Here is a 12,718-nt window from a genome sequence, read left to right as displayed (position 1 = left end):
CAGAACATCTGCTGTCAGGTTCGGGAAGAGTACAGTTGTCGTCTGAGTCAATCGTAAAAATTGACCCGCCGGATTTCCTCACGAAAGAAGGTAAGCAATGTTTTCTCGCAGTAGTAGCAATAGTGAAAGAGGTGGTATGGAAGTCGTGAATGAAAGGTTTGGCGACAGGCTCCGGTTTCGGGTTGGTGAGATATTTTATCTTCCACCTTAAAAGGAAGGTGAGGCTGGAAAGAAGGTGCCTGTCAAAGAAAATGTTCAAAGAAAGATGGTTGCATGTTGCGAGGGTACTGGGAATAAAAGATTCCTCGTGAACATGTCATAAGTCTGAATACAAAAGTTTCAGTAGGAGAATGGGGCTCGTGGGGTCGGAGCGTAAGCTATCTCTCTGCTTCATCTCATGTTTGTATTTCGTCCTTGTTGTATCTCATTCGATTTCATTATATTTTGTAAAATTTTAAAAGTCATATAATCATTGTGTGTCTGACCCCAATTAGGCTGTATTGTCCCCCTCTATGTTTGGGCCCTTGTGGCTAATAAAGAAATTGGATGTAGAGGGTTTGTTGGACACAGCGTGAGACGACTGTTGTTATCGCTAGGCCTAACTCATCGTAAAGTCAATACCACCATGACTGATATCCAATGTACAGTGGAGAAGGCTAGCCACTGGATTTGGTTAAAAAGAGACGATGAGCGATGGCTAGAAGTATATTGAGTTTAACTTCATAACCAGCTGATCTAGCAAGCGGGGCCTCATATCAGTGAGTGGGGGCCGGTGCGCATTGATGCCGTCGAGAGGTAGGCCCCGAAACGGCACGCATTCTCTCCTGATGACCCCATACACTTGCTAGCTTCCGGTATACGGAGCTTTTAACTGGTAGCACTTACATGTGCAAGTTGTTTGCAAGACATCATAGGTGTAAAAAACGTGTAGTAAACGAATATGAAAACAAAAGTTTGCGCAAACAAACGAGACGTGGGTAGGGGAGAGGACTTTCGGAAAATTCATACGATCCGATTTTTCTCCTCATAACTTTCAGGAAAATGGATATCTTTTAGTGAAATTTTACAGAAGCACCTTTCAAACAGCATAGATTACGATTGTAAAGAAATTTGTTGGGGAAATGTTTTCCGAATGGGTGGAGAGAGGACATTGAAACAAGGATTCGAAAATGCCTCACTCTAACAATTTTGAAGATAGCACCTAGAGAAAATACACACACAAAATACTGAAAGACTTTGGAGGGACATAAAAGAACGAATCAAAAAGCCACGAATTCGATCAAAATATCTGCAACAATATCTTGCAAGATATTTATTTATAACTTCTCAACATGAAGAAAGTATGTTGCACAAGTTCTTCATGGAGGCAGCCAAGTTATACCTTCCTCTCTCGAATCGTTGCCGTCAAATAATTACCAACCAAGACGAAAGTATGTACAACAAATACAAAAAAATACAGAGTGAATCAAATAGTGAATCAGAGCAGAAAATGAAAGTATTACCTTACCTGCAGCATTAAGAAATGCCTCTTGGTTGGGGACTTCTTCATCAATTTGTTCCCATTTTCCAACAAACTTTTCCATCTTAGATTTGTGTTATGAGAAAACACACCCACTTTAATCGCTCGAAAGTTTTGCTTCTTTCAACGATATGCTAACACTTATACAGAATTTATAAAAGAAGAGAGTAGAGGTTATACATGGGTGGATAAGTTCCTGGAATGTTGCCCGATCAAGTGTTTTCACAAACCGGATTGAAATTATATTTAGATCAGTAAAAATATAAAGAAATAAAACAAGGCATCGTACACAAGCATAACATTTATTTATATGTATGCGTATGTGTACATAAATGCCTGAATAGTGGATTGATGGACGCTGGACGGTTGATGGGCGCGAGCTGGCAGAGTTATGGAGGCGTTGGACAAGTTTTGCGCTATTTGATCTGGCTCCCTGCGTCCTGAATTCAAATTCCGCAGCAGTTCAACTTTGCTTTTCATCCTTTCCAGGTCAATAAATAAAATGCTAGGTCAGTGCCGGAGTCGATACTTCCCCTACACACATACACATCACCTCTCCCTTTTTCTCTCTCTCTCTTTCTCTCTCTCTCACTCTCTTTCTCTCTCACACTCTCTTTTCTTTCTCTCTCTTTGGAAGATATTGGCTCTATTTAAACCTAGTGAGTTCTTGGATTCACCAGATTTAAAATACCGCGACAAGCTGCATATTACGACGGCGTCCCTAATGACATTGAGTAGATAAGACCGATAAGAGACCCCTTCCTCTATCAATATCTAATATCTCTATGTAACGGTTTTAAGATGGATAGTAGATGTTGGGTAACCAGAATGCGGTGGATGCTGTATGATCGAAGTCGGATGTAGACGTTTTTTTTTAAATATCGCTTATTATGCAGTAAGTTAAAAGTGTGTTTTTTGGTCGTGCAAAGTTAAAATTTTGTGTCTGTTACAGTTAAATTTGGTTATTATAATTTGAAAAAAGGAACTGTTTATTGTTTGTTTTGAAGCAAAATTTGTTTTAATTTCCCCGTGCGGGGGAACGCTTTACTGTATTTATTAGTGTTTTTACACAATGGAAGGTACTGTCGCACGTAGGGAGAGTGTATCTCCAGTGCCAAGTACCAGTAAGGATTCTGTAGTGAGCAGAAGGATATTGGAAGAACCAATAAGGAGCTTTGCGGCTGCCGCTGGAGGAAACTCAAGGAAAATTGACACAACCAATTTGAAGGCACACCGAGAGCTATTAACAAAAGAAGGGACCGAAATAAAGGTGGTCCCTCCCCATACCTAATGCCGGCTTCCGGGATCTACTAAGTCGCTTTCAGCTAGTAGATCCATACAGACTTGGATTCCCGAACACCCCAATGTGGACATGGTTAAGTGGTGACGGGTCTTTTAAGTCCTATATAGATAGGATTCTAATTAGAGAAACTGATTGATCCATAGCTAAGTGTCCACAGTTCCACTTGGTCAGCTACAGTGATCATAAATTGGTCACTTGTAAGCTGAACCTAGATAAGTTACAGAGTAGAGGATCTGGTTACTGGAAACTCAATAAGTCCCATTTGGCGAACGAAGAGTACAGAAGCCGGATTAAGTTACTGATACAGAGGGCTTTAACAGGTACCATCATTAATAATAAATGGTGGTACGCCCCCAAAAGAGTCATTAAATTGTTAGATATAGCATAGGTTTAGTGGTTAGAGAGCGTAAGAGGGAACTAGAACTGGTTAAAGAATGAGAGGAAGCCGTGTTGACTGGTAGTGCTGCTCAGGCGAAGGCTAAGAGACTGGAATTAAACCAGCATCTCAAGGCCAAATACATGGGATGCATTATCAGGGCTAGACTTCGTGCAATGGGGAGTGAGGGGATCAATGCCGCTGGATGGGCTCGGATGGTGGAAACCCAACGTGGAAATGATTCCACAATTCGATCTGTCGAGAACCTACAAGGCGAGATTGTGAACGAACCCGATGAGATGTGTCAGGCTTCTCAGGAGCACTTTGCACAGCTTTTCGGGAGGAGCGATGGACCGGATGGTAGGTTGGACTTTTCAGACTTCCTTGCTGGGTTGCCGCGTCTCTCGGGGCTGATGCTGAGTGCTGTGATGGTCCGATCACACCTCAGGAGGTGAGAGAGGCTATAATGGACTGTAAAGCTGGTAGGGCGCCGGGACTTGATGGTTTGCCTTATGAATTGTACAAAAGTATGCCAGACTTGTTTGGGCAAATTCTGGCCTGGGTTTACGCTAACTGGCAGCAGAATGGGTCGATTCCCAGATCTGTACGCAGGGGAGTGGTGACTCTGGTCAGGAAGGACCCAAACAAGGGAGATAAGATAGACAACTTTAGGCCCATCACTCTGTTAAACGCAGAGGTGAAGATTTTGGCCAAGGTACTAGCAAAAAGATCGGGGCGGGTCGCGAATACTTTGATCGGCAAGGCACAAACCTGTGTCGTCCCCGGCAGAAGCATTCAGGACAATCTCCATCTTATACGCTATACCTTAGAAGGGTTTGGTAGTGATTCTGGCAAAGGTGAGGCTTTGGTCCGTTTAGACCAGTCAAAAGCATTCGATAGGGTTGACCATCGATACCTGGTGTCCGTGCTGGCACAGTTCGGGCTGGGTCTTGGCTTCCTTTGGTGGATAATCCAATTATACGATAACATCGATTCGATCGTTCGGGTGAACGGCTTTCTTTCTAGGCCGTTCTCTATTAAGCGCTCAGTTCGCTAAGGATGTCCGCTCTCGCCGCTTTGGTATGTGATGGCCCTAGAGCCGTTACTGCGAAAGTTGAGTGGCATCCCGAGGAGAGTCGGTTTCAGCATATGCGGATGACATCACCATTATCGTAACTAAGATGGAACACCTACAGAGGGTAGGTGAAACCATTAAGGTTTACGAGACGGTAACAGGAGCAAAGATTAACCGGGAAAAGTCAGTCGGCTGGCAACTCGGCACCTGGAGGGGCAAGTCGATGCCTTCGGATAGCGTCGTGGGGCGTTGGACGGAGGGCCCGCTTAAGCTGCTAGGAGTTTGGTTTGGACCAGATCTCCAGGTAGAAAAGAACTGGGCAGAGGTATCGAGCAAGGTGACCTGCATAGTCAAGACCTGGTCTTGGCGGTGGTTATCCTTGAAAGTGCGGGCGGAGGTGGCCAATGTGTTTATCGCATCGGTCATCATTTACCGCCTAACCGTCGTGCCCTGTCCCGGTTCGTGGTTGAGCAAGTTGGAGAGGCAGATCTTCTGCTTTTTGTGGAAGAGCACCACTCATCTTGTGAGGCGTTCTATCTGCTGCCAGAAGCCGTTGAATGGAGAACTGGGGATGCCTTGGCTGTTGATGCGCAAACATGCGCTGAGGTTGAGGCATCTCTGGCTACTCCTGAATGGTAAACAGGTGTGGTCTCCGCTCGCGAATCTGTTGTTTCCCAGGTTCACTAGTTTTAGTGGACAAGAAAGTTGGTTCCTTCGTAGATCGATCTTGGGTACATGGTTTACGGAGTGCCGTAAAGCACTCCTACAGTTCCATCGCTCGGGTAATGCTAGCGGTTTTGGTACCACCACATTTTTCTATAGCAGGCTGGTAGAGGCTGGGAACGACGATACCCTAGAGGAGACCCTAGGTCTCGGCGATAACCAGTTAGACAGTCTGTTCCGAAGGACGTTCGGGCCGGGGTGTTTGGATAATTTCCAAAAATCCCTGGCCTGGCAATGTTACCGAGGAGCCTTACCCGTTCGGGATAAGCTCGCAAGACACGGTCGAATTACCACTGCCGACTGTCCAAGATGCGGGCGGGATAGGGAAACCGTCCTGCACGCTATTGTTCAGTGTCCGGGAGTGTCTGAAGTGTGGGCTTGTGTAGAACATCTGCTGTCAGGTTCGGGAAGAGTACAGTTGTCGTCTGAGTCAATCGTAAAAATTGACCCACCGGATTTCCTCACGAAAGAAGGTAAGCAATGTTTTCTCGCAGTAGTAGCAATAGCGAAAGTGGTGGTATGGAAGTCGTGAATGAAAGGTTTGGCGACAGGCAACCTCATCTCCGGTCTCGAGTTGGTGAGATTTTTTATCTCCTACATTAAAAGGAAGAGAAGATGCCTGTCAAAGAAAATGTTCAAAGAAAGATGGTTGCATGTTGCGAGGGTGCTGGGAATGAAAGATTCCTCGTAAACATGTCATAAGTCTGAATACAAAAGTTTCAGTAGGAGAATGGAGCTCGTGGGGTCGGAGCGTAAGCCATCTCTCTGCTTCATCTCATGTTTGTATTACGTCCTTGTTGTATCTCATTCGATTCCATTCGATTTCATTATATTTTGTAAAATTTTAAAAGTCATATAATCATTGTGTCTGACCCCAATCAAGCTGTATTGTACCCCTCTATGTTTGGGCCCTTGTGGCTAATAAAGAAATTGGATGCTGCATGATCGGTGCAGTGGTGATGTGCATAAATGACAAGAAATAGATAACAGTTAAATTGGTTTTTATTTAATGTTACAATATATACAACTGTTTTGTGTTGTTAATATATAGACGTCTATTTCCGCCGAGGCCGACTTTGCCTTTCATTCTTTCGGGTTCGATAAAATAAGTACCAGTTGAGCACTGGGGTCGATGTAATCGACTTACCCCCTCCTTTGAAATTGTTAGTTTTGTGCCAAAATTTGAAACCAATATATAAAAGACTGTTAAGTCGGCGTGCTGGCAGAATAGCTAGCAAGCCGGACAATCTGCTTCTGCTGCCCATTTTGTAATCAACTCTGGTCATTTTCGTCTACTGTTACGTGGCCGAAAAAGGAGAGAACGTAAGGGAATTTACTTCTTTGAAAGTTGTCGAGCGAAAAGGGTAAGAGATGTTTGTTACTTCGGTGACGCTATGAGAAGAGAGGAGAAGACATATCTTCTTTCACTGGCACTACTGAAGAAAGAAAACAAGCATGTACCTCCGGGTTAAAAAAGAAGAATTCTATTTAGTGTTCTGTATTTATAATAATTTCCTAGATAAATTAGATTAGGGGAACAGAGGATTTTTCGTGGGATGAATTAAGATTTAATCTCAGATATTAGGAAAATAGATAAAGCTTATCTATGTTGAACGGAGTTTCACAATTGACTCACGTAAATCACTGAGTGCATTTCAAAAGAACAAAGGAAAGAAACTAGCAGAAACATTTAAGCTACGGTTTGAATTCCTGGTTGAGAATCCAAGAATTCTCCGAGAGAGAAGAGAGTGTAGCATATCTGATATCCTCACTGTTTGAGAGACACGATAAGAATGATCTCGTTTGAGATTACAACCATCTTTGGCTAGTTTGACCCTGTTGTATCCACTGATCTGATTGGTTGGCATTTGGCGCGGTCTGTATCTCTACTTATTTCGCGCCATTGTGTAAAGCTAACCAATCACGGCCTTCGGATAGGATGCTTTATTTGAGCCTACCACAGGCTTTATAATGTGCTAGTTTTCACTATTCACCGTCTTTCGGCTACTCAGCTATGTTCCAGTTCCAGCGACAGACGACCAGCCACCCAACCATGCTACTGCTCCAGCTATGAAGACGCTATTGTACACCCGCTACGCAGGACGATCTCCATCTCCGCCTTCGTCATCCCCATCGTCGTACTTCAACTTTACGTCGTCTCCACCATCGTCGCCATTGCACCGTCAACAGCATGCACACATCTACACACCGACCAGGTTTAACTCACGCTGTTTGTGTGAATCTTTCACCGAAAAGTAACAGTCAGTCTATCTGAAAGAACTATCTATATCAAGAGACTCAGCACGGCATGATAGCCACAACCTCTACACGAGTAGTAACCAGCTCTGCCACGTGACCCACAACATCTTGTTATAGAACTTACGGCAATCTTTCGTTTGTAGTAGCAATCTTTCGTTTGTAGTAGCACGTTTCCGTCGATTTCCGTAAAAAACTTTTATTTTTTTACATATGGCCTTGCGGGAACATTTGAAGTAATGAGAGCGAAAGAGACTAAGAGGAAGCGATTTTATGACGAGGGGATTTCTTTTGAAGTTATCAAAGCATTGATGTACATGTGTGTGTGTGTGCGCGCGTGTGTGTGTGTGTTTGATGGGGTGTGGTAGACAGACAGTATGTTGTGTAAGTGAAGTGCTTCTGTTAGTGTGTGTGAAGAGACAGAGAGAGTAATGTGTGAAAGAGAGAGATAACTGAAATTTTTTACTCGGTGTATGTGTATATGTATGTATGCATGTATGTGTGTGTGTGTATGTATATGTGTGTGTGTGTATGTATCTATGTATGTGTGTGTGTATGTATGTATGTATGTATGTATGTATGTATGTATGTATGGCCGATTCAGTGTACACTGAATCGGCCATACATACATACATACACACACACATACATAGATACATACACACACACACACATACATACACACACACACATACATGCATACATACATATACACATACACCGAGTAAAAAATTTCAGTTATCTCTCTCTTTCACACACACTAACAGAAGCACTTCACTTACACAACATACTGTCTGTCTCCCACACCCCATCAAACACACACACACACACACATGTACATCAAAGCTTCGGTAACTTCAAAAGAAATTCCCTCGTCATAAAATCGCTTCCTCTTAGTCTCTTTCGCTCTCATTACTTCAAATGTTCCCGCAAGGCCATATGTAAAAAAATAAAAGTTTTTTACGGAAATCATCGACGGAAACGTGCTACTACAAACGAAAGATCGCCGAACGGAAACGTGCTACTACAAACGAAAGATCGCCGAACTTACTATTGTGTACCTCATGAACTGGTAAACTAACTCTATCTTAACTCAATATGCTGAGACTTATCTTGTGCTCTGTACTCTGTATTTTCTGTTATACGCATACACCTTTGTACCTTCTGTCGCACACACGAACACACAGACACAAATACTATGTGCACGCATTCATACACAACACTACGCTAGCACTCACACTCTCTCATTGTACACATTGTAAATACAGTCTTCTCTCTCAAATAGTAGAACGGTTTGTTGTCCTCATTTATTTCTTTGGCACTGTATTTTATATAATACTAGCAGTATCGCCCGGCGTCGCTCGGGTTTGTAAGGGAAATAACTATATAAGCATTTTTAGAGAGTTACTTCCCTTATAGATGCCAATTCGGGCTTTCTTAGCCATTTCTGTTTTGGTGTCTTCAAGCCATAAAGTCGTTGTTCTAAAAGAACGCTGGTCTCCTTGACAACGCATTACGACGCTGATTTCTTTACACTCCCTTCCCCACAGCTTCACGAGGGAGGGAAGAAGGGGCAGAAGCAAACACAGGTGCAGGTGTTTGAGCGTGGACGCCAACTCCGCCGCCATCGACACACGAAAAATTATGCATTAAAATGGAATAAAAAATGATGTTAAATTATTTTTAAAATCGTAGACTCATCGTTGACGCGCGCTAGTAGCCAGACGGGCTCGATATGAATCACGACTATAAGATACCCGAATTTGGTTAAACTGCACCGCAAAATGTGGGAGGAGTTAGGAATCTAAATCGAAGGGGACAGACACTCACACAACTAGAGTTTTATATATAGAGATATATGGCTTCTTATGCTAGGGAATGACCGTGCGACGTTCAAAAGAAGACATTTGTCACCAACTCCTTACGTACGGTCGTTTATTCCTACAAGAGCTTCATTTGATTCAAGGGCAGATGACAAGATAGGAGGAACGCGTAATCGAGAGTAAAATAAGCTGGAATGAAATGTGGAAGTGGACTACATCACGTCTAAGTTTTCTGATTCGTTCATCCTACGTTGCCTTGCCATCGCCTACAAACCTATTGATTAGCATATACTTTTATATGCTAATCGATGCCATGAAAATCATTTTCGCCCTAAATCAATATTAGCTATTAAAGTTTGAAAATTTTGGGTAATCTTAGCCAATCGTAAACTACAAACATATTCATGCCTGTTTTCATAGTAACAAGCCAAACGAGAACTTTTTTTGTCTGTGAGAAAGCATGTGTCGACAAATATATTCGAGTCATTGAAGTGGTTGTCATGTATGCTAAAAATAGCAGCCAAATAGTCCTTAAATAATGTACCAGGAGATGATGCGGTTTCGTACTTGCTAGAAAAGGGTGTTATACCCAAAAGAAAATGATGCAAAACGAAGAAGCATTTTATGAGTACAAAAAAAGTGGTCAGAATATGTATTGGCGATGCTCACGCCAAGGATGCATGGTGTTTGTATCAGTGAGGAATAAATATAGGGATGGTGTTATTAAAATACCATCACAAGTGGTAAGCGAATTATTAGCCGTAGAGGCAAATTAATAAAATATATACATACAATATTAGATATGTACATATATACACAAGGGTACTACATGAGTACCTATATCGCTAATGATAGAAGTCAAAAAATACTTCTGTACCACCGAATAGTCACAAATCTATTACAGACAAGATAGGAAAAAATATCAGTGAACAATAATAATGTCTTACCTGAAAAGGGTCGTATGTATGTATGTATACGTATGTATATACTAGCTGACATAACCAGTGATTCCGGGAAAATCGGGGCTTATCCCTTGGTTCCATTCTCATAATTGTTTCGCTAAGCCAATAACAACAATACAATGTATGTAGCCCTTAAAACGGTTTTGTGCATTTACAGAGAATACCGAACTGTCTTACACAGAATCTTGTTTTTAGGAATCCTCAATATGTTATGAATGCCCAAATTGTGAAGTCAGTTATGTAATAACATGAAATTAGCTACCCGATAGTAAAAATTCAAATAAAGTATCCTCAAAATGGGCTTTAATGCATTTCCAAAGTATATAGAACTTAGGAGGAAATACCAATACGATATGTATACTAAAATCGTGAAGCATGTTACGTAATAACAGGCTAATCATATATGAGATAATAACAATTCAAAGTAAAATAACTCTGAAAAGGGCTTTTGTGCGTTCCCAGAGAATATTACCCTCAGGGGCGCTAGTGTTGAAATAGATTTACAATGAATGTAGAAACAGACTGACATTTAGTTTTACAGTAGACATACAAATAAATTTGTATATAGATTTTAAAATAAAATAATATGTAGATTATCAATACATTTACAACACTTACAAATACTACAGTTAAAAAGTAAATACCTGATGATTTGGTGAATCTTATTAAGTTTACAGAGCTTCTTGATAAACAACATTTTTGGTCTTTCCTTGTGGGGCATAAATAAACAAATGATTAGGATTGTCGACTCTTAAACATCCCACATAAAGTTGGCCACAGGAGAAAACTGGTTCCGCAAGGTTCAGACCTACCACGTTCAAGGACTGTTCTTGGGCCTTGTTAATGCTCCTTGCAAAGCTCAGTTTCAACGGGAATTGCAGGCACTTGTACTGGAAAGGCATATCCAAGGGAATAAGTTGAATTCTAGATATGAATACAGGCTCACCGCTTGTTTTACCAGTCAAAATTGTTATCTTCAAGATTGTTGGCATCATCTTCTTTATTATAAGTCGTGTGTCATTGCAAAGCTTTAGTGGATCGAGGTGCAAGCTGTGAGGTGTCCAGGTCAAGTAATGCTTCATTGTAAATGGCGTTATTGAACGGGGCAATTTCCACTGAGGTTTGCCTTTGAATCCTTTCTAGATGTCCTCTGCCAAGCTGAGTTTGTGGATCGCCCAAAGCTTGAGAGGTTCATGCAAGCCACATGTCATCAACATGATAGAAAATAGCTGGCATAGTTAACTTGGTGCTCTGCTGACTGTTGCCTCCTCCAGTGTCTGGTCCCAGTGGGCATCGTCCTCCAGTAGTCCTTAGGTTGTGCAGACTTCCTATTGTATCTTCAAAAGTCTGTGAATGATGTAGAACCTCTGATAGTGTGTAGCAGTAGATGCAGAAAGAAGCACTCCTGCTGATTAGGGTGCACAGTGTACACCCGCTCGATGGTCCCACTTCTGAAGACAGCATCTTCTTCCCAGCCCTCAATGCTTGCATCTCTTCCAGCTATTGTGTGCCCAGGTATAGTACACGGGGACCTCTACATACAACAGTGTTCGGGCAAGCAGATCCCATTGGCACAATTTGAAGAAAGCTATCAAAGTGGTTTCCCATGGATTCAGAACTACGTTTCGAGCATTGTCTTCTGTGAAATATACATGCTGCCATTTTCAAGATGTACCTTATACAAAAAAAATGACATATTGTTCTAAATAGTTTCAGTAATAAAATTTTTTATTCCTTTTCTTAAAATATTCCAGCCCCTTAATTTTGATATTTATATTGATTTTAAATAGCCCCTCAAAATAAGAACTCTTTAGAAACTGTAATATTACTTGTATCTCCACAAAATTTTTAATTAATTAAATTTTAATTAAATCAGTATATAATGGTCATGTTTTTTAACCTCAGTTACCCTTAAAAAAATAAATGTGTCCTTTTAAAGCCTAGCCAGGCTCATGGGCCTGGTTTCCCAGTTTCAATGGCATATGTGTTCCCCAGCTGGACAGGATGCCAGTTCATTGCAGCATTACTCATTTTAGCCAGCTGAGTGGACAGGAGCAATGTGAAATGAAGTGTTTTGCTCAAGAACACAACGCATCAACCAGTCCAGGAATCGAAACCACAATCTTATGATCATGATGCTGACACCCTAACCACTAAGCCACGCACCTCCACTCAGTTACCCTAATTACATATTAAATATTAGTTAAATTCATTTGATCAATCTCCACAGAAACCTTATAATAAGTAAATTCTTTAGATAAGTAAAAAGTATATAAACATTAATCTATTTCTTTGCAATTCACTTTACCTCCCTCTATTGTAGTTAAAGGATTTTGGTATATACTCAATAGTGGTATCCTGTTTGTTAAAATTCTCATTCTTAATAATCTTCTTAATTACCCTAAATAATACTTTTTAACCTTATACAGCATGATAACATTGTTTTGAAATGATCTTTTGAAAGGAATTACTTGATTTTTTCTTTTTCTCAAATAGCTCCACCCTCCTGACCTTATTATGTATAAATATCTTTATATAAATAACCTTTCTAAATAAGTACCAATTAGAAAATATACATATCATGTAGGGTGTAATAATAACAATTTCTTAAACCTATAATATAACCCTTAATTTTATAAAAAGATTCATTGATAGTAAAATTTCTGTTCCATAACTTAATT

At 41.1% G+C, this 12,718-nt stretch overlaps 1 protein-coding gene across 2 annotated transcripts in view; it reads right to left on the bottom strand.

The window, feature by feature from the left end:
• The window catches only part of LOC115230173, a 143,736-nt gene that overhangs the window by 43,034 nt on the left and 87,984 nt on the right, over positions 1 to 12,718 (bottom strand). The window contains exon 1 of one of the 2 annotated variants that reach the window (XM_036500346.1): positions 1,508 to 1,657. The exons of the other annotated variant lie outside the window; for it this stretch is intronic. Within the exon in view, the coding sequence (XP_036356239.1) occupies positions 1,508 to 1,583 (76 nt within the window). The 5' untranslated portion in view covers positions 1,584 to 1,657. Of the gene's footprint in view, positions 1 to 1,507; positions 1,658 to 12,718 lie in introns of those variants that run through there. 2 annotated transcript variants of the gene reach the window in all.

The sequence above is a fragment of the Octopus sinensis genome, linkage group LG2 (genome assembly GCF_006345805.1).
Source record: "Octopus sinensis linkage group LG2, ASM634580v1, whole genome shotgun sequence".
NCBI classification, from domain to species: Eukaryota; Metazoa; Mollusca; class Cephalopoda; order Octopoda; family Octopodidae; genus Octopus; species Octopus sinensis.
Note: the sequence above shows the minus strand (reverse complement) of the source record. Positions and strands in the feature narration are given on the sequence as shown.